This window comes from Agelaius tricolor, unplaced genomic scaffold, assembly GCF_023055355.1.
Source record: "Agelaius tricolor isolate 1412-34295 unplaced genomic scaffold, bAgeTri1.0.p SCAF_10, whole genome shotgun sequence".
NCBI lineage: Eukaryota > Metazoa > Chordata > Aves > Passeriformes > Icteridae > Agelaius > Agelaius tricolor.
In genome coordinates this window covers 16,133,335-16,160,776 of record NW_027269270.1, presented here as the reverse complement: position 1 = coordinate 16,160,776, position 27,442 = coordinate 16,133,335, and the positions used below count along the sequence as shown (strand labels likewise).

At 35.4% G+C, this 27,442-nt stretch overlaps 2 protein-coding genes across 4 annotated transcripts in view; both read right to left on the bottom strand.

Annotated features, from left to right (window-relative positions):
- Nucleotides 1-23,656, bottom strand: METTL8 (methyltransferase 8, tRNA N3-cytidine). Of its 3 annotated transcripts, none has more exons than XR_011680372.1 (10): nt 23,523-23,656; nt 20,202-20,293; nt 15,113-15,504; nt 14,493-14,542; nt 11,940-12,003; nt 11,468-11,607; nt 10,417-10,523; nt 10,252-10,317; nt 5,545-5,654; nt 1-4,737 (listed from the first exon to the last, which is right to left on the bottom strand). XR_011680372.1 is itself a non-coding variant. In XM_071434925.1 (9 exons), the coding sequence occupies exons 1-9, from the start codon at nt 23,615-23,617 to the stop codon at nt 9,393-9,395; spliced, it is 1,146 nt and encodes a 381-aa protein (XP_071291026.1). In that variant the 5' UTR covers nt 23,618-23,656; the 3' UTR covers nt 9,202-9,392. The 3 variants fall into 3 exon arrangements, 1 of the variants encoding a protein (XP_071291026.1); XR_011680373.1 differs by lacking the exon at nt 1-4,737 and adding an exon at nt 7,819-7,991 and having other exon boundaries at nt 5,544-5,654; XM_071434925.1 differs by lacking the exons at nt 1-4,737; nt 5,545-5,654 and adding an exon at nt 9,202-9,532.
- The window catches only part of LOC139593692 (uncharacterized), a 6,382-nt gene continuing 2,480 nt past the window's right edge, over nt 23,541-27,442 (bottom strand). The window contains exon 3 of the mRNA XM_071434927.1: nt 23,541-23,678. The gene's annotated coding sequence lies outside the window, so the exon portion shown is untranslated. The remainder of the gene's footprint in view (nt 23,679-27,442) is intronic.

The following is a 27,442-nucleotide window of genomic DNA, read 5'->3' as shown; positions in this document are numbered from 1 at the left end:
TTTATGTTAAACTTTTTATTTATTCACTTTAAGATTACAACCAGTAATACTTACATAATGTATACTTAAAATATCTAATACTTACTTACACTCCACTTGAGAGTCTCCAAAAGCTTTATTAAGATAAATCAGAAGGTAGTATAGCTGGAAACAAGAATATAAAAATGATATAAATATCACAAGCATACATATAGCATACATCTACAAAAAAAAATTGCTGGTAACACACCCAATAAGACAGCTGTATTCTTGATCTCATATAGGAATGGAAAGTCCACCAGAAAAAACACTTAGCTAGTATTTGCCTGCATTAGCTTCAGCTATCTGTGACTTCCACAGAGTGTCATGTTTGCTTTCTTTTTTAATCTGATTTACTAATTTAGAAAAAGGAGAATGAGTAATTGGAAAAAAAATGGAAGCCCAAAGCATAATACAAGTTTAGATGATATTGCTTTACTGGATTTCCTAAGAGTCACATACATTGTGCAAAGTCTTTTGGTAATGAAATAACACATCTGTGATGTGTAAAAACATAGGAAAACATAAATATGCATTTTTATTTTCTGAAAATGCATTAAAAAAGCCATTTTTCCCTTATTGGGTTTTTTGTCCTATCTTCACAAATGTTGTTATTTTAGACTTCAAAGGTCTTTTAAGAATAGGCATACTTTCTCACAGTAATTTTCTCAAGTATTTGAGAGAAAAACAACAAATATGAACATGTCTTAAGGATTTTATTAAAAATCACTTACCTTAATCAATCATGCTTATCTGGTTGGTTATTAAGTTTCATAAAACTTATTATCCACCACAGAATTTATTAGGATAAAAAATTCTGAATATCCTACACAAAAATATAAACACATATGTGAGCAAACCAAATTTCAGCCCTTAAACAAAATAAGGGTAGTGAATAAAGTATTTTTGTACTTTAATGTCTGTTTGTAATTTTATCTTTACAGGTAGTATTAGGCCCTGTCAGGGATTAACCCCAGCACCAACAAGCCACTCACTCACTCCACTCTGGTGGAGTGGGGGAGAGTCATGAGGGTAAGAGCAAGAGAAGTCACAGGTTGAAATAAGGACAGTTCCATAGGTAAAGCAAAGGCTGTGCACGCAAGCAAAGCTAAAGAGTGAATTCATTCAGCACCTCCCACGGGCCAGCAGCTGCTCAGCCATCTCCAGGACAGCCAGGGCTCCACCACACGCAATGGTGACTTGGGAAGACAAACACTGTCACTCCAAATGTCCCTCCCTCCCTCTCTCCCTTCTGTTTTCCCCAGATTTATATGCTGAGCATGACACTCCATGGTTTGTAACATCCCTTTGGTCAGTTGGTATCAGCTGTGCTGTGCCCCCTCCCACACCCCTGTGCAACCCCAGCCTTCTCACTGGTGAAGCAGTACAAGAAGCAGAAAAGGCCTTGATACTGTGCAATGCAGCTCAGCAATAGCAAAAACATCGCTACATAACCAAACTGTTTTTAGCACAAATCTAAAACATAGCACCATACCAGCCACTGTGAAGAAAATTAACTCTACTCCAACCAAAACCAAAGCACAAGCCATTAATTTGGATTCCAATTATGAGAAACTAATCAATATCTTGAAGAAGCTCTATAGACTTTGAGAGTCTTCTGGACTTAAACTGACATAAATGACATTGGAAATATGGGTCAATGATTCAAACTTTTTTTTTTTTTTCAGATTAAACCCTGAGGCCTTTTACTAACATTGTTTCTAAGTAAAATAAATATTTACTGTTTCTGATATTCTGCCTCCAGGCAATTGATGCAAGAAGAAGAGTGCGATTTAGTAGCTTGTTAAATATCTTAAGTGATATAATAATACTTGCATTTTTTGTAGACTGTGTACCATGCAGCTTCCTTTTCCATCTGCTTTCTTTTGCTATTAAAATAAGTACATGTAAAAGAAAAAGAAACTAAACCCAAGGTTCTTGTTGATTGCATTGATTCCTCATAAACTTTGGTAAAATAAAATGTAGAATTACTGCCAGGATGGTTTTGGTTTTCTTCTTTGTATAAGCTAGCTCAGACTGTTTCTAATTTAAAAAGCAGATCTTATTTCAGAGTTTCGTAACTATCACTGATGATTTATTCAATTCACTAATGTTCACTCTTGAATAAAAAGATGACGTTTTTATCTAAAATAAGATAATGACTATTTGTCATAATTTATATGTCAGAGAAAGTCATGGTCCACAACAATGACAGCTTTTTCATGTCACCTTTTCTTAACACAAACATCTCTGGTTCTTAGATCACAAAAATTCAAAAGGGATTAAATGAATGATTTTGATCAGCATTGTGTGTCATCTTTGGGTTTAGCTCAGCCCACGTGTAAACAGGCTTAGCATTGTCATTGAGAATTGCACCCATTTATGCCAGGGATTAACATGCCAGCGTCTCTCTCTGTGAAATCAGAGCTCCATGCTAAAAATGCAGCTTCTCGCTACTGTTATTTTCTTTTAATTTTAAGTAAACGCACATTTAACTACAGGCTGCACTGGTAGTTTGCAGGGATGGAGATTAAACCTGAAGTGAGCACAGAAGACTCAACTCTGCTCCACTTCAGAGTAAAAATTGTTTCTCTGAGGGATTGTCACCCACATGCAAGTGCTGGAGTGCAAATCTCCTCCTTGAAATGCCTCACACTGCCTTTTCACTTCTCCACCCACTTCTCTTTCTCATGCTCTCACTGTTGAGTGTAATCAATGTCATTGGAAGCTAAGCTGCCCTATTCCTCAGAACAACATCTGACTACTGCGCTTAGTAGGGAATGTAGCAAATAGAGCCATTAAAAATGGCAAAGCCTTTCCTAGTGTAAAATAGAGGACTGCTGGTGGGTTTGGATTCTCTAAGCCCATCTGCTAAATGCTACACTGCACAACAACCCTTTTATTCAAGCTGAAAGATGCACTCCTCCATTTAAAGAGCACTTGGTATATCAGAAGGAAATGGAGGCTACAGTGTGCTTGACACTAAGGAAAGAAAAAATTAGTGCTGGCTTTGTAATGAAACCCTCCAAAACAGCCACTCTCAACCGAGCATAATTAATTAATTGTAACTCTTATACCAAACCAACTACTTTCACTCTTTGGCCTTTGGCTTGTCCACGTGCCAGTTTACAGTCAGGAGTGACAGGGAAGTGTGGCAACACTGTTGTCTCTCTCCTGCTCTCTCAGGAACTGTACTGAATTTGTCATTCCATATAAAATATTAAGTGCTGTATGATTGCTACAGGACTACATGTTGTCATGCCAATTATTATGTTCTCTATTTCTCTCCGTTTCCCCCTTTATCTTTTCTTAATTTGGTAACTGTGTCTACTAAACCCATTTTGTATCCAGGCCTATTCTTCACCTTTACTGTTGAGCTGAATGTTGAGCAATGTTAGGATCTCACAAAAGGTAATGACAAAGGTTTTAGGATTGTTATTTCTTTATTTCTTTGGTTTTTTAATTGAAGCATTTAAAAATCTTGAACAGTAAATAGGCAAAATTTCCCATTCACACATATAAAAATGCAAACGGAAAATCTAATACAACCAGTTTTTGGTAATTCACCAATCTTTTAACCTTGTGAACATTGTGATTCCTTGTCTTAATAGGGCATGGTGATGAATATATACAATGCAAGTTTGTTGCCTGCCAACTTGACTAATTCATCTTGCTTTTTGTATCATGTAAAGGTATAAATTAGACCTTCTAAATACTAAAACATAACATTATATGCCATTCTCACACTGTCTATCATTCAATTCCCAAAGCTGTTTTCATATGAAAATTCCTAGAGACATGAAAAAACTTCACCATCTATTTTTGCTGCATCTTTTTCTTCTCACTGAACATGACACACTACAGAGAAGACTATACATTGGATTTATGCAGTAGCTATAGAGCATTCTATTTTTACATCATACTTAAACGTTTTAACATTTGGCTTGTTTTTATAACTAGGAGGATACACCAACTCTGGTTTTTAAATTAATTTAAGATTTCATTTAGTATCAAAATACAGGAATGCCTGGATTATTCTTAATCTAATTATTTATCACATTGTATATGTCATCTGTGGGTTTTCACCTTATTAAGCTAATTCACTTGCTTCCTTAATCTTTTGAGTTCCCTTCAAAATTGTAGCAACCCAATCAATAAAATATCCTCTGAAAATGAGACTATCTTATTGCTAACTCCTTTTTCACAGCAACAATTGAAAAGATAGCTTTAGCTAACATTAAGTATACAAAGCTTCAAAACACGGATATTAGCTTTAATATTCTTGACATACATCATACCTCAAATAAGCGAAATTTTCAGCCCCCTGGATAAGTGCTCCTCTGCAACCATAAGTGTTTTAAAATAACAAAACATATTCAATCTCTAAATTGCTCTGATCCCAGATGAAGCCTATTCTGCTATTTTTTTTAAGTTTTATTTCTAGTTTATACAAATTCACTATAAGTTCTGTTGAACAGATGCAAGTATAACAGAAACTGATATTCGGAGGCTCTTCACAGTGATAATCTGCAGATATTGTCTTGATTTAAATGGGACATCATCAGAACACATGGAGTAAATTTAATTGTTCTACCTTGATTGCACACAATCAGGATATAGACACTTCTGTTATTCTCTGGTATTTGCTTCCCAGGAGGTTAGGAATGTAGCTTCTGTCACTATAGGATGCTACTTGAAAGAAGGTAAAAACATTTTTCCCTGAGGAGAAAGCAAAAGCAGGTGTATCATACACTTGCTTGCACTGTTGAAAACATGTGCATAGCACATACAAACTACAACAAATGAAACATTCCATCTTTTTAATATATTGAAATGCATTTTGCACATATGGATGAAAGAGAAAACCTGTAATATTCCACTAAGATGTGAAAATACATTACCATTTGGGAGAATAAAAACTTTGAAGATATGTCTTTCTACCTCCAGTCCTGGACTGATTGCTTTGCTTACCCAGATTTCACCCTATTTTTGTGACAAATAGTCCCCTTTCTCTTCTTGCCTCCTGTATTTTTTAATTTAAATAATTTAATTAATTAATTTCATTTCATTCATTTCTAGGCCCAAGGTCCTCACCCTGTCCCACTGTATCCTGTTACAAATCTTCTCCATAAACCATGTCCACAGTGTCCTGTTCCTCGGTTCCCTGTTCTGTATCTCATTTTTCTTGGTCAGTCTATCTAAGATTGCTTCTCACCCTAGCTCCCAGAGGAAACTCTCACTCCCTCTCTTGCCTGCCTTTCAGCTGCATATTCATCTTTCTCCCCTCTTGCATGTATGGCTCTTGCTTTCAAATCAGGCAAGTTCTCCTTTTAGAGAGAGGTACTAGAAAGAGGTGAAGGATGGTCTCTCAACAGAGAAGTTTCCTTCTCAGCTCAAAGCCCAGTCCAGGCATGACCTGCATACCAGGAGGCACAGGTAAGAAGGAGAACTTGCTAAGACACCCATGGCAACCCATGTAGTTCTTACTGACTACATACAAAGTGCAACCACATATAGGAAACTTACCTTGTCCAAATCCTGGATGATTCTTAAGAGAAGGGGAACTGGCACATAACTGATGTAAAAAAACCCTCATGTCCTTCCTTGTTCCAAAGGTGGAGAGAAGTTTACATATACTGAAATGCAAAGTGAACTGTATTATTAACAATAGCAGTGTTTAATATTTTTGCAACGTGTATACATGTTTTACTTCCACCCATTATGAAGATGCTCTATGGAGAAGAAATGGTTTATATATGAACTACTATCACAGACAATATACCCATATTCAAGGACAGGTTGGGTGGGACTTTGAGCAATCTGGTCTAGTGGAAGGCGTCCCTGCCTGCAGGAGAGGGGTCAGAACTAGATGACCTTTAAGGTTCCTTTCAATCCAAACCATTCTATTGATTCTCTGAAACTTGACTTGAAATTATTAAAAAATACAGCCACTACCACTATATACAATTTAGCATCTATACAATTCATTGCATTCACACAAAAAGAAAAAGCAATCTGTACAGAAGGAAATAAATCTCCCTTTTTTCAATTCTAACAATAACTCAGACAACCAACTTTACAGCAGATGTTTGTGTATATGGCTCCTTGAGAAACTGCTCAGTTGTCCACTAAACACAGGAAAAAGAGGAAGCAAACCATATGTCAACAGATCAAAGAGCAAACTGGAACAGTGAGTAAAGTTCACACCACAAATGAAAACAAAGTAGCAGAATTTATGTAAAGTGATTTCCACCATTGTTTAATACAAATTCTGGGGTTGTGTGCTATAACCTTTTAGCCATTATTAACCAGCAGAATCAGGAGATTAGCTGTGCAGTTTCCAAGACAATAAGCTTTTCCCTAGTGTTCCTAGAGTTCTACTTATCATGGCTGCATTTGGCTGTCCTCTGCAGATTCAGTGGATTTGTGAATGTGGCACAAGCACCTGCCTTCATTTTGCTAAGAAAAAGGCAACATTTTTTTATATGAACTAATTGTTATTGACTAGATACTTCAAAATTAGTGTAAGTTGGTCACTTTCTTTACTTTTTAACTGCCTCACACTTGCTTAAAAACTAAGCGAGGTCTAAACCAGTACATGTACCATGTACATCTGGACAAAAAATACATAGTATTCATAAAGCAAGCCAAAGCCAATGAAGCTGAAGCTCAGATCTAGCAAGACCACCTTTCTCTAATTGCTATTAGGAAGCCATGCTTGAAACAACCAATAAGAATTAAAAAAAAAAATTAAAGAAAATTTGCAATTACAAATTAAAATGATGTATATTTATAGAACATGTATTAATTAATTTTAGGTACATATCTGATTAAAAAATCAACTTCATATGTCAAAAGTGAAACTTAGGTGCAGTTTCCTATATTAATAAACTAGTTATTCTTTCCTCCAGAAATTAACAATTAGCTGTTTTAAACTGCCTTTCCTATATAGATGCCTGCATCTCTTTTTCTTCTTTTATTTCAGTAGTCCTTCTTGCTTAATACAGATAATTTGGAAGCATTTTAAAAATATGTCTTTGATTAAGCTTTTTGAAAAGTGAAATGTCATAAAGCCAAAATACAGGAAGTGCTACTCAGACTCAAAAGTTCTTATTGGGAATTATGCCTTTTTCCATATCCTCTTCTGTGAATCTTACAACTGTTCAGACAGTGGATATTCTACACTTAAAATAGTAGCTGATCTTATTACTTCTAAATCAGGCACTATTATTCTAAAAGAGGCAGCCAATACTTGAAGTGTAAATTGTGGAAGAGAAACAGCTGATTTTACTTAAGGCCATTCAAAATTCAGGGTTTGTTTTTTGTGAAGTCACACTTTTGTTTAACTAAGAGCATATTAAAATCTTGCCAGAATCAATATACCCTTGTGAGTGCCAAAGCAAACATTACGTTCGCCTCTACAAATGGAAAATTTACATCACACACACGAATAAGACTGCTTGATGCTCAAGAACTTATCATCATCACTTCTCTGGAAAATTCTACAAGTGAAAATTATTTGTGCTAGCTAAGAACTATGTATATTCAGAAGTCACAATTAATAAAACAGAGTAGCAACATATTTAAAATGTAAAGAGACATTTATTTACATTTTCCATGAGGATGCTACAATCTCTTAGGGCTTTAAGAAACACAGCTGTGTTTTAACCTTTGATTTATGCCACGAGAGTTTTATTGCAGGTTACAGTAATGCTATTGCTAGCCAAAGCTTCCTAAGCCTCTTGATTCATAAAACAGTATTTTCCTCTAATGGGAGTTTCAAATATATCAAAAATGTACCTTATTCTTGAAATACATCTGGGTTAACGGGGATGAAGATATTTGGCATCCCCGTTTAGACAATTTAGGGTTTTCTTCCTAGGAGACCATCAGTCCTTCTTGTCTAAGCAGCTAACAACTTGCAAAAAGATCAATGGGCTGGGCTATCAGTTGTGACATGTTTACCCTTCAGCCTAAAACAAAACAACAAAGGAGACTTTGAGTATCACTGTATTAATGACACTCAAAACTACATGTTATAGATTACATGCATCCCACACCCTTGTTTAAATAAAGAGATTTATTTTATTCATTCACCTTTTTCTTGTTCTCTCCTCCTTGTGGCAAAGTGATCTAAAATTACATTAAAATAGCAAAGTGGCATAATGGAATCTTTAAATACAAGCTCAACAGCCTTCAGGATTATGTTCTACATTTGAAAACAGTGCTTGCAGCTCACTTTTCTTCTTAAAAGAATTTAAAGTACTGAAGGACAGGACTAGTCCTGTCCTTTGCTATATCCCCACCCAGTCAATAAAAAACACTGTGATTTTTCTTTCTAATATAGAATCCCTAAGAAAGCAACTTCTTTTTGTAAACAACAAAAATATCTCAGCTGCCAGATAGATTGCAATTCTAGTGTGATTACATTACTCCATAACACTATTAATAAAATGTACTTAAGACTACTCTTTTTGCTCCTCCCTCTAGCCTATCTAACCTATTGTAAAAATAATATTTGTATTATTTGTATCCAGACAACTATCCAATATTAACTATTTGGTGTCAGAACTGTTTTGGCATTTTGGTAATGGTTTTCTACATGAAACATATTCAGTTTACAATCTAGAGCACTTTAAATGTAACACATTGTATTTGAAATTGGCCTGTTCCTTATGAGCATGTAGACGAAAAGCAGAGACAGCATAATAAATCAGTCAGGAGGAGAAAAATCACTGAGCAATCTGATATGTATACATATCACATGCAGTTAGTGTGAAATCATAGCTACACGCAAATCAGAAAAAAAATTTTTGTCTTCATTATTTATGCACCAAAAAATTTCCCTCCAAAGAGGAAATACAGTCGTAAGACACGGTGGTTGAAAAGGATGACTCAGAAATTAACACAGTCTGTAGTAATAGTGAGAACAGATACTCTGTTTCTCTAAATCTCTGAAACAATTATGCTTCAGACTAACCTTTTTACATACCATGAATTTCAACAGGAATGAGGTATATACTTATACTTATTGACTATTCATATTCAAGGGAGTAAAATAATGCCTGGTCACAGTTATGAAAAGATTATTGCATATAAAGCAGAAGTCAGAAATGGCCTTTATCTCCCCCCAGATTTTTCTTACACATATGAATTTACAAAGAAAAGAAAGTCAGAGAAAGGTTTTCAGTTCAATACATTTATTGAACTTTTTAATACTTTTCAGTGGCTAACACAACATTTACGCATACTTAAATGAAAATACATGTACTTAAATTTCCTTCAGTTTCTGAGGTTCAATTCCATACTGCATTTCTGGAGTAAAATTATTTACAAGGGTGCCTTTTGGTGCTTTCTTCAGGATTATGCAGAGATTAAAATGGCTTCTGGAACTTGCTTTGTATCCAAACTCGCTGCATTTTCACTTTTTTCTTTCTGTTAACTTGTAATCGCCGATCAACTAAATTCTGTACTTCAGTTAATCCAGCCAAGGTGAACATGTTCCATACCTCATCTATTTTTTCATATGAAAAATTATTGCAATTAAAAAAAAAGTCATTTGTAGAACATAGTAATTACCAACCTGTAGTTCAACCAAAGATGGAATTAAATCTATTTCGCAATTTGAAAGCTAAAGGACACTTCCTGTAATAAGGATTTGTTAGAAATTCATTTTCACAGCTCTTGATTTATTCTGCAGTAACAAATGTCATGTTGAGGCCCAAACCACATTAGTTATTACTCACAGCATCCATAGATACCCTTTCTTCACAAGGTTCCAGGTGCTATAGTTGAGTAAACAAATGCATGCCATTTTGGTCACTGTTCACATATTATCAAGATAAAGCTACTTCCCCTGACAAATGCCTATCCAGACTTTTATGCCATATATAGCTACAGACTCTACTTCCAAGCATGTTTACCTCAATTTTAACAGAGAAATCACGTGCATGGTTAAATAATAAAATTTGAGCATACAATTACACACAGGATACTTAAAGAGAAATTTCCAGCGACATCTGTAATCAAAATTGCAGGATCCCAAATGCAACATGTGTGCACACAAAGGAAACTATTTTCTTACAACAGGTAGCTTTGGTCTTTTTAAAAGCAGAGAATTTTTTAAAAAGCCAATAAAACCTTCTTTAAATTTATGTTTTAAGGTGAGCTTTCTTATTCCAAATCACCTTGAGAAACACACAACCCATTCTATGAAACTATAACATTCCATACCTTTGGTAAAGAAATATACTCTGGTTCCATCTCCTCTTACATAAAAATTTTCTGACAAGCAATGACCTAAGAAATTAGAGCAGTAATGAAAAAGGACATGTCACTTTTTTTTTCCCCAGAAAGAGCTAAAATGAACAGTAAAATACAAAAGCATTCGGGAATTACCTTCTTTAAAACGAAGTTGAGCTGTATCATATCTTCCGTAGTCCCGAAATAACAACATTCCTCCAGGCTTCAGTAGCTTAGCCAACCTATTTACAACCCCTTGCATCCTTAGAGAATAGATGAGATGCTGGTGAAGTTTGCAAATATAAGCAACCAAGTTTGCTGCCACAGACCAAAAAGGCAGCAGCACCTATGAGTAAGAGACTGCTCAGGACAGTAGCTGTGCACAGAATTACAGCCTTGCCTACAGAAACAGAAGTTTTGAACACTCAGAAAGAAGTGTATGTGCACAAAAAGTGAAAGTGAAAGGTAAATACTGTTCTGTACACCAAGCCCATTTTGATGACATTCTTGAAGTAATAAATGTATTATTACACCAACAGCATGTATTTCCCTCCATATAACCTAGTTAGAGTCAAGTTTAACTCACATGCCCTCTTTTAATTTTTTTGCATTAAAAAAAGGTCATGTTCACAATCAGCCAATCTTAACAGTCATAAAATTTGGTTCATTAGACATCAAAAGGCATTAGCAAAGGCTAACAGTACTCAACACCAGACATGAAAATGAGATCAAATGTTTGTAATCCAAACGAGTTACAAAATTACAGATCCATTTTAGTTTAAAAGGGCTGCATGTAAGCATTTGAATGTGGCTAAATCAGCAATCTAACTCTACATCAACACATTGTAAGGTGTTAAATCACGAAAGTTTGGTTTTGATCACTAAAAATAACTACCTTCTAGAAGACTGTCAGCCTGGGTTTTTAATGAATTGCCTTTTTTTGAATCTGTCCCTTCCAGCAGAGATGTACTTAGTTACAATATATCCCTTGTATTTTGATGGAGACTGGAGACTCACTAATTATAATTAGCTTGACCACCTTTTCTCTTGAAGCCTGAAAATTGTAAACAGCATTTAAAATACCTTATATATGCTGTAGCTTATTAAATAACATTAAATATTCATCATCTTCTTTAGCTATTATTGAAAACCTTCAGTTAAAAAAAGAGATTTAACCCATTTGCTTTGCCCTTTAGTCTTCATTTACCTGTCAGGATGAATAGTAGAGAGCACAAAGACAAGGAGAATGACATCCAGGATCTCATCTGGAAAAGGATAGGGTAAAGCATCATCACACACATCATGAACAAAGGCAGAACACCAGGCTGAATTGTAGGACGAATGTGACTGTCAGGAAAAAGATGAAAAGAGGCACAGAGAGAACAGTAGTAGTTAATACGTTTACTATGACTCAAGAAACATTTTTTCTTCAATTATTCTGCATTGTAAAACATCTCATATAAAAGCCTATTCTGTCCGGTATCTTACTCAAGCTGAGAAGCAAGCTCACTGATGGTATTCATTCCTCTCTGCATACAGTATGACTTTGTTCTTTGGAATATTGAAAACTTCAGTTAAAAGTTGTCAAAGCCATCACATTCTTTTTCATGAAGATGGCTTCCTGGCAGCCTCCTGAATTACAGGCTTGTAAGGTACTCTAAAGAGAGTGCATGAATTACCTTTACCAGCTCCACTGCTCCTGAAGCAAAATCACAACAGTACAGAAAGGTTCCAGGTGTATTGCTAGGAAAACAAAACCAACATCAGTTAGAAAATTATTAATGTATAAGATGAAAGTCTACATCAGTGTTCATGAAACTTCAGAGGGTCCTCTGGGGTTCTCCACAGGCTTGATCAAGCATGCTTTATTGATGTCTAGCACATGGAAAGCCACATAGGTTGTAATGAACCAATAGGGCAGACAAATTCATAAGAATACCAACAGACAGCTAGTACAAAAAGAATTATAACCTTGTCTGTGAGGAAGCAAAAAGGAAAAGAAAAAAGGTCACAGAGGGCTGTCAGAACGGATGACAATGTCCTGGTGCTGTAATGCATAAATGCACATTAATAGGTCACATTTTCTTACAGGAGCACTGCATTATTAGCCCATGCATGCAGTTTAGTTAGCAATATGATTTGGGCAGGGATGGAGAGTTGCAAAAGTCATCCAGTTCTGTGGAAGTTTGCAATTCCATGTATCACCTTGCTGTTCTTTTGATTTGATTAAGCATTATTGGTTATTGTACTCTATTATCTCCTTTGTTTTCCAGCTAGGATGAATAAGAATTTCCTGTAGCACTGTTTTCCCTTCTCTTCCCATCCAAGACAGCCAGCTGCAAATTTCCTTGTACCATTCATCAGATACTAGTAATTCTAGGGAGAAGTTTTTTCACCACTGAAGGATAAACTGAGAAAGCTACTCAAAATCAACTAAGAGATGACCTCATGATCAACTCATGATCAATTTAATTAATTAAAAATATGTTTAAGATATAGATGGCTTCTTTAGAAGGGAATCAATAAAGTCTGCCAGTGCCTGTAAGATCTCACAGTATACACAGCTAAGCTAGTGACTTCTGAAGGCTCAACAGGAGAATGCTTCTGGAACAAAATATGCTTGTTTAGTTTGCTGAGCAAAACCTTTATCAGCTCTGTGACCACCATGAGAATTGATGAATTTACATATTTATTATGAATGAGGACAAGTAGCCAGGCTTTGGACCCAGTCAGTCACTTTGGAAAGGTTAAGCTGATTACCTAATGGACTTGTTAGAATTTTGGGGGTTTCTTTTATTTTTTTGGAGCAGAATAGGAACTATGTAAAAAGTCCACTTAAGACAAAGACATGGCTTGATCTGGATGGTGTTTTCAAGACACACTGCATTAAAAAGCACTAACTTAAATTTTAAAGGAGGCAGGGGGAGGAGGTTTAAGAGTTACATTACTAACTTTAGTGAAATTTTCTTTTGTAACCAGGGTACACTTGCTTGACACTGGCTTGTTTTTATATGCGTATAATTATATGCATATAGATATATTATTCTATATGCATATAATTAGCAGAATGGCAATTTTTAGATTAATAAATTCAGAGTAAAACCAACTGTTCTCTAATGCCAAGCCTGCTTAGAGATTAAGAGATCTTTCCATTAGGTCATATACATGACAAACAAGCAAGTTGTTCAATCTATCAACCAATGTGATTGACTGAAGGATTTACACATGAATAGAGATCTCCAGGAAAAATACCTAAGGAGAAGTTTCTTAATTATCAGAAATGCCAATCTATGACTAATGCCTCCTGTGAGGAAAACACAAAAGTTTGTCTCATCTTTTTCAACACAGCCACATCATATCTTTTTCTATATAGGGTTCCTTTCAAAGTTTTCATATGAAACCAGGCTCTCCTTTCACTACCTGCTGTCTAAAGCAAAGCATTTGCTGTGGGATGAAGTTGCATTGCTAACAGAGGTTTTATGTATGACCCTGGTGCACCACTTAATTCCTCCTGTTGCATTTCCATATCTGCAAAATGGAGAATTTTTGTATAATGGTGATACTAACAATCAGAATTCATTGATAGAATAACGAATTGTGTTGTTCTCAAGCTCTTAAAGGCACGAATAAAAAGAAATCTTCTTCAACCCTTGAAATATACATATCCTTTCCAATAAAACCTTCCTGCCTACAAGAATGGGAGGACAAGCTGTCATAACAGATTTTTCTAAAACTGGAAGCTAAGTGGATTAAGATGTTTCAATGAATTAAGTAATGTGATACAGGACTTGTGCTTTGACACTAAAACCACAAGTAATGTGACAAATATACCAGCCAATTCAGAAAAAATAGAACTTCTTTCCAGTAGATCACATGCCATTATCTATGGTCTCTATAATTTTGGCCTTTTGAAGAGATACCTGGTAGCTTTACAGGGATCTATAAAACAAGAGAATATTTCATCTGCCTGAGATTAACTACAAGAACTCAGCCTGAATGCATTCAAAGACAAACTTTGTCAGCAAATACGATCCCCCAAGACCAGGGTGGAGCAACATGAGGAGAATTCTATACTGATGCCACCAATATTATTTGTAGTTTGACACACTAAGAATCTTAGCGCTATAAAATGGTTCACTCAATGCTTCCTGCAGCACTGATCCAGCACCAATATTTGGTGAAAATGAAGATATGAATACAACATTCATATTTGGAAATCCAACACAATTTACCATAGAACTTTCAGAATAGGAAAGACACTGTTTCCAGCTCCACAGCCAACCTAAAATCAGAAGAGAAAGATAAATTTAAAATAAATGAGCAAACAAAACCTATTTTTATTATTTTTGTCTTAAAATAGTTGGCCAGTAGGACCCATTAGACTTGAAGGTATGTTGGACAGCAAAGGTATAATCAGCTAATACCACAGTTCTCAAATCATGTACATGATCACGTTTGTCCCCAATGTCTTTCTGATGTTAAAAGAGAATCAGTCTCTCAAACTGCATAAGAAAATGCAATACTCTTGTCCAATTTCACCATTTGGCAAGAATGCAGCAAGTACTTGCACTTTGAGACAAAGCACTTAAACTCACACCTGTCCTAAGGAAATAAGAATCCTGACTTTCAATGAAAATGGAATCTAACAATCTAGCCCCATTGTAATTGGGGAAAAACTGTAATGGGAAAACCAAGTCCAGATTTAGGTTCCTCTGAAAGTTTCTGCCATAAACCAATGTATTATGTAAAATTCCAAAGGCTTGCTTTCCTGATACTTAGTAAGGGTCTTTATGAGGTTTTTGAGTAATTATGTGGAGCTCTGTAGATGGGCAGAACATTTGCAGTGCATTACCTCTAATATTCGGTAAGTGGCATCACAACCAGGGAAGGATTTGACTTTGCCAAGTTCTTCTCCACACTTTTTACCTTGAGGATTGGCAGTAAGAGCTTTTACTTGATTTTTATTATATAGATATCCTTGTACAGCAGTAGAACCAGATCCATAATTTTTCTCCCAGTATTTTTCTCCTTCTTCAAACATTCCATTTTTGAGTGAAAAACTGTTGTCATTATTTATTTTTGTGTGTTTTAAAGATATTTTTTCTGCTTTGAACTCTTGTCTCCTTTTTTCTGGAAGAATTTCTGGAAACTCCAGAAACAGCCAATTGCGATCCTTGAAAAAGTTATTTTTATGTGTCTTGTAAAATTCATTCCAATATTTACTGGCTTCTCTCTCATATTTATCTGAAATTAAAACAGAACAAAACCTTGGTGAATATGAACTTAGCTAGAAAACACTCTAAAGCAACATATAATTTGGACCTCAAATATACAGTTTAAAAATCCATAGTTCCACACATTGTACATTTAAATTAAAACACATGGATTTCGTGTCTCACCTTAACTTGTGCACAAAATAACTCCTATGAAGGTTTAATTAGATTTTATGACACTTAGGAAGAGGTTGACAGGCTTACAGCATATTTTTAAAAGTGTAGTGACATCATAGAACAGCACCACCAAAATACAGAATCTAAAGATTCTTAGACAAGCTTTCATGTCTCAAATTATAAAAACAATGCATCTTTTCAATTATTTAAGAAATAGTAAATTGAAATTCTTTCATGCTTTATGAAATCTGTAATCAATTGCAAATTTGTTGGTACCTCATCACCTATTAAAAAAAAAAATTCCAGTTCTGTGAACTGGACTGATAAATGCTACTGCATAGCAAATAGACAATAATTCACACTTAAGCATTCAACAATACAGAAGGAATATACTTGCTTTCTTATTTTCAAAACACTTCAGAGTCTTACAACAGACTTTTGTTTTCACTTTTGATTCACAAAACATTTTAACTGAGTGTCAGAATGTCAGAAAGTAGGACTGGAAGGGATTTCACACAGTCAGGGAATTCATATCCCTTCTCCACAAACATCTGTCAAACTTATTCTTAAAATACCACCTTTCACATACAACTTTCTTCAGTAATATATTACAGTCCTTACTTTTCTACACAGTAAGAAACGTTTTCCACTGTCTACCTAAGAACTTCCATCTTGCAAATAGGTCAAGCAATTCTTGTCCCAGATAGGGATCAAGCAGACAAAGCCAAGATTACTCTCTTTTCTCTTTGCAACACCTATTTACATATTTGAAGTATTTTATTATGCCTTCATAAACAATCTCTTTTCTAGATTGTCTAAAACTAACTCTCTTCTTTTTGATTTTTAGACTTCTGATCATTTCAATTTTTCTTTAGATTCTCTCCAATTGATTTACTACTTTTGGGTGTTCTATTCTGGCAAAGGCATTATAATTGCAGAGAAAAAGGAGTATTTTATGAGGCTTCCAGGTTGTAATCCTGTTTATAACTCCCAGCTTGCCATTTTGCAACAGCATGACACTGCTGATTCAGCTAGTGATTCACCACAACTCTCAGATCTTCTGCAAAATGACTACCAAGCCAATTGCTCCAAAACCTAGTTTGTTTTTTTCTCAAGGAATTATTCTGAAGTAAAGAAATCTGCACTCATTTTTAGCAAATTTATATATTTCAGATTATTTTTTCCAACGTTTGTCCAGATCTTTCTGAATCTTAATCCTGTCCTTCACCATACTTAAAACACATCTTCACTTAACATCATCTTCCAGTCTCTAATTTCCCGGGGTCACTAATGAAAATACCAAACAGAACTGGACACAGAATAAAACACTCCTCTGCCCAGCACAGCCTTCCATTCTGAAAGGCTCTCTCTAGGCATTCATTCACCTAAAAGCAGTTTCATTAGCTCTCACTTGCCTAACTTGCTTATGAAAATGTCAAGTAAAGCAAATCAGAAGCCTGACTAAGGATAAACTTCAGGACATCTGCTGCTTTTCCCTTATCCCCAGGGCTTGTAACCTTCTCCAAGAAGAAAATTAGCTTGATTTTATGTGATTTATCCTTGAAAAAATATTTGTTGGCCAGTATTCATCTCCTTTGTTCTTTTGAACCCAACGTCTGCAAGCTCTGGATGTACTCTTCCAGTATTTTTCCAGGAACTAAAACCAATTCTGACTCTTCTTTTTTTCCCACCTCCTTTTTAAAAAAGCAAATATTCTCTTTTCTGCTTTTCCACTCATCCATGTACTCTATGGATGTACTTTGTAACCTGCCCTTTCTCACTTCAAGAACAAAATCTCTCCTCCTTCTCACTAGCACTAATTGTGCTAGCCACTGGATTGGAGCTAGCTAACCCTTTCAAAGGAAGGCTGATAAAAAGATAAGAATTACAGCTTTTCAATGTCTCTTCTGTTGATGCTTTTCCTTTCCTTATCCCTCCTAAGTACCAAACAAAATTTTTTTTCTTGTTTTTCCCCCTTATTTCCAAAGCTTTTGCAGAACTATCTTGCTACCCCTGACATCTCTTGCTGCAAAAGTGTACCTCATATAATGTGCTGCCTTTCCTATTTTGTTCTCACTCACACCAACACATTAATTCTTTTAATATAAATGTACAGAGTAAATGTACAGTGCAGTTCTACTACTCTCTTTAAATCTTAACATATTATTTCCTAAATTGCTACAGCTTTTCAGAGATAAACAAGGCTGAGAATTATCATTAGAGGCACAGACAGGCAGTGGGAAGTGGTAAGGAGGTGGCAGAATGCCTTGTCCTAGAAATCTGCATAATGTTTTAAAATTAACATTTAATACATCCAATTGTATTATTAAAGGGCAGGACCCAGCCCTGTAATTGTACAGGCCTGTTTTATATTAAGAGTTCAGAGTTGACTGAGGTCATTTATATATCAGATTTCAATAGTTTAAGCTGCACATTTATAGATTGCTCAGCTTCAATATAAAAAGCACAACTCTTCTAGTCAAAAGACTCTTTAATTATTATCACCCCTTGATATAGTCACAATTTTCTTACAAGTCTGCTCAGAATCCTTGAACTTAAATTCACATCAAGTTTTCCAGATTTCAGAACTGAAGGAAAGAAATAGCTAAAGTCAGCCTTTCAGACTGTATTAGTATGGAATGATATGGGTTTAAGTGAAGGAACACTTTACTTTGCATTTTTGCACTGGCCATTCCTGCATCTCTGTGTAATAACATGCATGCAGTATTATCAAATTTTTATTTCATTTGGTGCATTTAATTAGCCTACCCACAAAATATTCCAAAGCATGTAAAAATTGCATAACTTAAAAACATATAAACTCCCAAGAAAAAAAAAAAACCCAACCAAACAAAAAGACCCACCAACCCACCAACCAACCCACCACAACCAAACCCCCCACCAAAAAAAAAAAACAACCCAAAAAACCAAAAAGCCTTTACTTTGTCAATCAATTTTTCTCCATAACACGATCTTCAACTACTAGCAAGCATGCTTGAGAAGAAACTGCACATGCTAATATGGAAATCAAATTCCTAAATGTAGTATCATGAGTTCATTCAGTTCCACTGCTCTTGCTTTAAAAAGGCTCATCAGAGCTCTTCTACTTCAGTAATATAATAGCACTGGTGAAATCTGTCTTTTTTCTCCTCACTGTAGTTTTCAAGGCCCCAAAATAACCTGCTCATTAGCCTTGGTCTAGTTCATTGTTTACACAAATAGGCTAAAATGTACTTCCATTTGCAGAAGGAAGCTGAAGCTTTCTGAAGGAACACTATCAGCAATGCTCACCTATTCAAACTCTAAACAGAGGAGCATTCATAAGAAATGTCCTTGGATTCTTGTGTTTCGTGGCAATAGCCAAATGCCTGATTATTCCATTTCTCACCAGCACAAACTAACTTCTAATTGACTGTAGATGAAGAATGCAAGGTTCCATGAGCATACAGCCACACAGCTTACTTTTCAATTACAAGCTCTTTTTCAGCTTTTTGTACAAATCAGGTTAAGATATTAGATGTAATTTTTGAAAAACAAGCATTGTACTCCTGTATATAGATAAAGAATGTGAGAGGTAACAGAGAAAGGCAGGCTGGCAATCTCAGAGTATTCAAGGTGATGAAGGGCACAGAATGCAAGGGACATTCTCAGGTAATTCAAATAACCTCCAACATGATCATAACGACACTATCTGGCAGATTCATGACATGCTAAGTAAACTGAGGCACAGATATGCAAGTGACCACTTTCAGAATATCCCTCTAACAGAAGAATAAATGAAGAATCCAGTCTTCTATGCTACCATCAAGTTGATATTCCAGCTCTAGCACTCATAACTACCCTAGAGTTTAGTCTGTGGTTTAGTTTGCCAGTTTGAAGCTAGAGCTATCACTCTTCAGAAACCCAGAATACATTAAATTTCCTTCTGAAGACAGGCACAAAACTCCCCAATCCCTTAGAGAGCAGACAATGGAGGATGTATTGGAACACCTTCCACACAAAGTGAACACATGGATTCCTGAAGCACTCCCAGCTCAGCCTGGCCAAGGCAGCAAGCTGGGACCAGCTGGGACCACTGCAACTTGCATGGCATTTAACAGAAATACGGTGCAATGAACAAACACAAGTTCTCTAAATAGTTCCCAAATCACTGAAAAGCATTTGAATATTGTACATGGGAATCTTCATCCCCAGCACTCTAGCTGATTGCAAATTCATTCCCTTTGATTCTGTAAAAGCCTTGTGTAGTAGAAGTTGTAGTCTGGAGGACTGCAAAACGGGTCAGAACAACTGCACCATACTGATGCACGTGTTTTGCACAGAGTCTACTGCCCCCCTAACTGTAAAACTGTTCAAATAAGAGACTGTACTGTTAGGAAAAACACGCTGTGAGTTCTTTTGAGGCAACAAAGGGAAAAAAACCCAAAAAACAAATTAAAAAATTTAGATAAAAGAATGTAGAAATAAAAATAATGTTCCTGAATTCTACAAATCTTCAATTATTTTAATAAAGAGCATTAAAAAAATTTTATACCATTTGAAATTTGTTACCTTGGTCTTCTGATTGAACTTTCACAAGAGAATTCTCTGTTGCTTTTTTCTTGGCATTCTCCTCTTCTTCTTGTGACCATTGCATGTGGTCCCTGAAGAAGGCAATTGAAGCAACAGCTTTTCAATAGGGTTTTCCATAATATTTTTTCCCAGGAAAAACAGTCATGAATTAGCTACACTGTCTCAAATAACTTTTTTTAATTTTTGAGTGCAAGCAAATGACCACAAGGAGACTGACAGTTAAAACCTAATTTTCAGTGTATAATAGATAAAAATTAATTACTAATTAGGTAAAAGTCAAGTGATTAAGAACCATGTTCCAACTGCCAAGAGACTGAAGTAGCATATATTTCTTTTATTAATAACAGGATTATATGTATCTTACAAATTGAGTGTGTTTACAGGAGTGTATTTTGAGTATCCCATTAGGACTGTATTTAGCTGAATACAATAAGAGACCTACCAACAAACACCCTAATTCAAGAAACACCTCACATTAATAGTGTTTATGATGAGGAACTAAGGACTAGCAAAGAAATCAGCTGTTCTGAAACAGGGAGCATAATCCACCTATTCAATTGGAACAAGTGGAATTGATGAACAGGATTTTACTTTTCTGAGGAACAGAGAAAGGTAATATTAAAAAAAGAAAACAGAATGAGACAAGTCAAGCAGTGCTGCAATGGTTCCAAAGTCTATGCCATCTATACTTGTGTACAATGGTTACCTAAATGTTATGTTAATCCATGGTCACAGAACCAAGCCCAGATCTGACCCTGATGACTAAACTGCCTTCACTGCAGATTCTGGTTTGGATCAGACCACAATGGGGAGTACCCAAAAATGCGCTGCAGGACGTTTTCAAAAGCCAATCAGCTGTCCCTCCAAATTGTCCAGTCTGAACAGATTAAATTAGATAATATAATTCAAGTAATCTATTAGATCCTAATCCTACTGAAATGAGCTAACTGAAAGCCCATGACTAAAATTCCATTGGTTACTACGGGAAAAGGAAGAAGGTGCCAACTTGAAAAGAGTTGATTGTCTCTAAAAGCTAACAAGCATCTTCCTTTTCCGTAGTTGGTGACATATAGGTAATTTAATTCTTAGACCTTCACTGTTCCTCTTCTGTTAATTGTGGGGGACTAATTGGTATGTATTTGTCTGCCTGCCTCAGACTTGATTTCCGCCTCTCTACTGAAATATTTCTCATTATTGTCCCCAGCAGGTTGCCTCTCCCCTTCCTGTATTTGTTCATATACCAAATGTTCCTGTGCAGTGTCATGGCTCTGACAGACACGCTGCAGTAGAATAAAACTGAGTGACCGAAGCATTACCAGGCAGACATCCTCTTGGAAAGACTTGCTTCCCTCACTGCTATCACCAGTGTTGACCTTGCCTATTCCAGCAAGCTGAAACCAAGGACTATTCAGATGGCAATAATACACAGTCAGCCCTTCTGACAGATGACTTGCTGCTCTGTAATCTTTAGCTGATCAATTTTAATCCATCACTGCGTGTCTGTCAGAGCCCTCAGGGGCTCTACACACAATACTAAAGGTGCCTGAAGCCCTCCATCTTCATTAACTGCCTTTTTTTTTCTTTTTTTTTTCCCTCCTTGGAAATTCATAAAGCCCCTTTTGGTGCTTTTGTTGAAATTTCTATATGGTTGATCCCAAATAGTACTGCTGTAGCACTTCTTGATCAAAATCTACAAAAGAGGGGTCACTGCATAGCTCTTACAGCAATTATTTACATAGTACGGATGCTTCACATGAGGCAGCTCCTTCTGCAATACAAGCTGGTAGGAATACGGGACACATAAGAATTCTAAGCACAGAAGTGTTTAAATACAGAAGTGTTTTAAGCTGAACACTGAGGCAGCAAAGCAAGCTATCCATTTTAACCACACCAGGAACTGTTAACATGAGTAGGCCTGATATGAGATCAAACAATGCTGCTTTCAGTTAGCCTATGCAACTTAGTCTTTTTCTGCTACCTTGTTTGCTAACTTAGGGTTTAATTATCTCTGTGATAATGTAAAAACTGGTTCAATTACTGACCTGAATAGAAGCAGGCATTTTTTGCTCCAATGTTTAGCATCATTCATTACTTCTCTCTCAAAATGACAGAAAAGTACCACAATAGATATCTAGAGCATTAGTTCCCAAATTTAATTTACTTAGTATTTCTAGCAGCAATGGTAGCAGCTCTTGTCTCTCTGCCAATTCACACAAAAAGAATGCCACTTTATGAACTAACAAAGATGATGAGTGGAAAACAAAAGGACATCATACATCAATGTTAGAGAAGACAAATATCTTATGCTTACTCTGTATAATCTATTTAGCACTACCACCACATCCTAATTCTCCTTATCTCCCTAGTGAGAACCTTGCCAATGCAATGAGCTTCAGAAACAATGACCTAACCCCCAGCACCCATGCACCTCTGCTTCAATTCAATTTCACCTGTTTTCCCATCTGAGCTACACAGATTCATCTGCAGATCCACTTTCTGAACAACCCTGCTTCTTCACTTCCATCTTCACAATCCATTCCAACCACCTGCATCAAAGTTTGGTAACTCTATGTTAGACTGTCACCAAACAGTAGCAGGTAAAACTGAAGCTATACATGACCAATTTTTTGGAAGGAAATTATAAAACAAACAAACAGACAGAATTTTATCAAAAAACAATGTTACAGAAAAAGGGTGGTCCTTTTCTTAAAATCTTTTCCTCCCTTGATTATATAGCCTACACTTCAATCAGCATTTACACTGATTTTACATTTTATGTAAAGGATTCATCAACCTAGCAGGAAGCAGTAAGCCTGGAAGATGCTTAAGAACTACATTGCATGTAGATTTATGAAACAGAGACAGACTTTACACTCTTAACACAATAATCAGACAGCTTCCAGCTTCCTTGACCAAGGAAGTATAGCCAACTCCAAATTTAGCCTGAAAGTGGTAAGCATTAGGGAGCTAATCCAGTATGCAATGGTAGCATAGAAACTTGTACCTAGAAACTTTCTGCCATTTTAAATAACATGGACTATCTTATCTCTAGATCCTCTGTCTCCTAATTGATTACTGATCCCTAATAATATGTGCATTTCACTCCTTGACTAACTATCAGATGGGCAGCTTTTAACACAAGTCACTGAAAGATTACTTGTGACAATCTCAGATTTCCTCTAGTGCTACCTTCATGTGCCTATTCTGACAGCACCTTGTTTTATACACCCACCCCATTATACCAGAGTAAACAGTATACAAAATGAAAATATGAAAATGATCCTTGAAGAAACATCTCACCACATGTTGTGCTCAAAGACCTTAGAAGGATCAGTTAAAATCCGTGATCCGAGTGGAACCGTTGGTCGTCTGTTACTTTGGTGCCTGTGTTGCATCTTGGTTTTCCTCAGACATAAAGCAGAAAGCCTTGTAATGAAGTTTGTTGTGCTGAGAGACCTGAGAACACATTTAATGCAAATTACAGTTTTGCAGTAATGCAACTGTTTATGTCACTTACATGAGAGACTGGCCAAATAGCCAAGAACGAGATTTACTAAAAATCATTTATTAAAATATCAATTCAAATGCTTTTTAGAAAATGGCAACATCCCCTCAGTGTGCTGAAAGCCCAAATAATCCCAAAGTAGGCTACTGGAATGAAACCAGTCAAAAGATAAATTACCTGGTATCATTTCAAAGTCCTGTCAGGGAGGGGAAGGAAAAGAAATACACAGTAAAACAATAACCCAAGACTGATATTGTACCTTTACAAATGCAAGCAAGAAATTATCAGTAAAGAAACCACTTCTTCTAGTGGGTACATACTGTCAGCAAAATTGACATTTTTCACCCCATTTTTTTCAAAAGATTTCATTCTGGAACTATGACTATGGTTTTATGCTTTTAAATAGGAAATTAAATATCTTTAAGTGTAAACATAGTGCACATAAAGCTTTCCAACATTTCTGCCATTTATTCTCCTGATCTCTGTTCGCTGCTGTCTTTGAAATGTAATTTTTATACATGTTTGTATACATATACATACATTTTATACATTTCTATCAATAGATATTGTAAAGTGATACAGATTTTTCTACTACATGTATAATTTTATCTTATATTCCAAGTAAAGTAAAATACAGCAATATCTTCATAAAGGGTCAATAATGGAAGAAAACAAGTGTGTGTATATAGTATTAGCATTTTTGGTGGGTTTTTTGCATATTCTTGTTAATGTAAGCTTTCTATGAGACGAGTAAAAAGAAACACCCCCCAATACTTTTACTCTGATGGGCTTTTGTTCTTTTTTCCTTAAAATTATTTTAAGTCCTATTTTATCCTGCCTTTTTTCTATTGTTTTTTTGCAGTGTGCTTCCATAAAAACCACACATACATATTTAATGCACTGGAAATCCAAAACATAGTTACAAGAGAACAGGCACAAGACACTACTAGAAAACATTCTGTGCAAATTGGTTGCAAAATAAAGATTTCTATCTTGAGGAAAATAGTAGTATTTGATCACAAGTTTCGTACTGTGAAAATTATTAATCTGTACACGCAATACAATGACTGGCAAAGGAATCACTTCAACGAAATTAACAATTCCTCATTTATCATGTACTTTTGAATGAGTCATGCTTTAAAAAGGGCATTGTTTATTCATTTTAAGTCTACAGAAAAAAAAGAAAAAAAAATTAAAATTTCTTTTTATTTGTCAAAGTTTAAATAAAATGGAGTTTTCCTTATGGTTTACAATGCCAAATAAAACCACTATTAATTTTGGCTGCTGAGACTAATGTTACCAAGACATGGAAGCATTGCCATACAGTGAAAATGTAACATTTAGGCCTATTGAAAAAATCAAAATTTCTTCTAATGTTAATGAGTTTATTGTGGTTTGTTTTTTTTTTTTGAAATGAGGCTCAGCAACCAAAACTCTTCCAATTTATACTTCAATTACTACAACGTTTTAATGGTTTTTATTTGAAAATATGCATGCATTTTTCATAACATAATACATAATTATTAACATATATGGGATATAATGAAATAGTAATTATTATACATGAAAATTAAGGCATCATGACAATTTCTGCAAAATGTGTAATTTACATAAAGGCAATTAAAAATAAAATTATTGAAAATAAAAATAAAGAGAAAGTCCTCCAAAACCCCAAACCACAATCCAAAATTATTATTATAAAATTATAGAAATGCTTGGATAAAGATTCCATTATTACACGGCAAACTGTTTACAAATCCTCTTCCTCCCTCAATCATTTGAAAAAACCTGAGTTAGTATCTTGCATTTCCTGTGCCAGCATTGATATTCACCATAAAATACAATGATTCAGCTGCTAGGCTAGTCACATAATTTTTCTTGGCTTTCTAAATATCTCAATAAGAACATGAAAAGATGCACAGATGGGAACTACAGTCAGATGACTAAGATGGTCTTACATCAGTAAAATCCAAATATGCAAGCCTTTCTATGAAAAAGTGAGCCTTTGAGTGATAGTTGAACAATTTTAGCAGATAAGTTCTGAAAATGTAAGGCAAGTTGGGTAAATGAGGAAGTTTCCTGTTGTAATCTATGTTAAATGTGAATGAACTCCCTTGAGACATGCACGGACATCCCTGAGAGTTATAAGTCATCCACAGATCATGAGATTAGTTGGCAACATGGCTACTAAAAGCTCAAAATGCATAAAATCACTTTTAAGCCTAAATTCCATTTTCTGAAGGGAGTCATTGCTCGATTGTTTAACTGAAGTTTCTTAATGAAACAGGCAAACACTCTTTCTTCTTATCAGGTAAGAGATGATCATACCCTGAAGTTATGACAGCAAGACATGTTGCCTGAAAGAACTAGGAGTTCTTTCCCTGTTCACAGTCACAGTCAGAAATACTTTAGGTTTGATTATTAATCAAAGAACTCAACTTTCATCTTTAAGGAAATTACCATAAATCTGAATTAAAATAAAAATTACTAAATTTTGTAGCAGCATATCTATTTTTCAGAAAAAAAACCTTAAAGAAACAATGCACTTTATAACAATGTTGAAGAGGAACTTCATTTCCCCATGGAGCACTGCCTTTTGACAAAGCAACAGCTTTGTCATTGTTACTGCAGATCAGGTCCTCAGTTTAACTGAGAAATGTTCAGAAACAAGCAAACACAGCATCTTTAATACAGCTTTTTGCAGGTGAACATGCAGAAGAATGTACACACATCAACTGCTAGCCAGACCTGAAGTTGGTATTAAATTAATTGATGTTACCATTAAAACCCTGAGCAGTCACAGCCATAGAAGAAAAATTAGATCTAGGAGAAAAGCACTGCTCTAAGATTTTTTTAACAGTGAATTATACCCCAAAACATTTGTAAACCACTTAACTGATGAGTAAAATTCTTTAAAAGTATCAATTCTAAGAGAGATGGCAGAGGAAAAAAAAAACAACCAAACAAAAAGTACAGAAATAACCTGCTACTTTTGTCCAAGAACCTAATTTAATGAACATATTGGATGGAAATATTTTGACATTTGGCCGATCTCCAACTACAAATCTAACAACTTCTTCCATCTCCAGTTCTCCTAGGTTGACTATACAATGCTTTTATCCCCAGTCGTCTTGTTCTATTTATGCTGAATAAACGAAGCTACTCCACTACTTGTAGAGTCTATGTTATAAAGACAAAAATAGCCTATATTAGGAACAGTACGCTCAGCTTTTGTTACATTCCTAGACAGAAAAGTATTCTGGAAACAATTCACTTCATACATTTACTTCTGCTTGGTACCTAGAAGCTTATCTAGACAACATTTGACCATTAATCCCCAATGCTCTTCTGTAAAGCCTTGCTCATCTGTATTATCACCATCAAACACTACCAAAACTCAAAACACCTTACACAAAACAGATGCAAGTGGCAATCGGGGACAGAAAGGAAAATTCAAGACAATGGTAACACAGAAGGTAGAACTATTAATTACCAGTGGTTATTTTTAAAATACATGCATATTAATATTTCTTAATATTTCCAATCTGGTGGGGGTGACTTTACTGTCAACCAGACTCACTCATTAACTGAGTGCTTAATCCTATTCTATTTGACCAAGTGACTAATCATGCCCTCTTGGGGCTTCATAATTAGTTTTTCAATTATATACTTCCAAAAAATTATGCACATTTGAAAGAACAGGGTATTTCACAAC

Excerpts from the sequence above, each read along its gene's own strand:
- METTL8 (XM_071434925.1), bottom strand. The coding sequence starts at position 23,617 with ATGCAACACAGGCACCAAAGTAACAGACGACCAACGGTTCCACTCGGA. Across the intron at positions 15,505-20,201 it reads AGTTCAATCAGAAGACCAAG|ATAAATATGAGAGAGAAGCC; the intron begins GTAACAAATTTC and ends TTTTAATTTCAG. Across the intron at positions 10,524-11,467 it reads TCTACTATTCATCCTGACAG|GATGCAAGGGGTTGTAAATA; the intron begins GTAAATGAAGAC and ends CTATTCTCTAAG.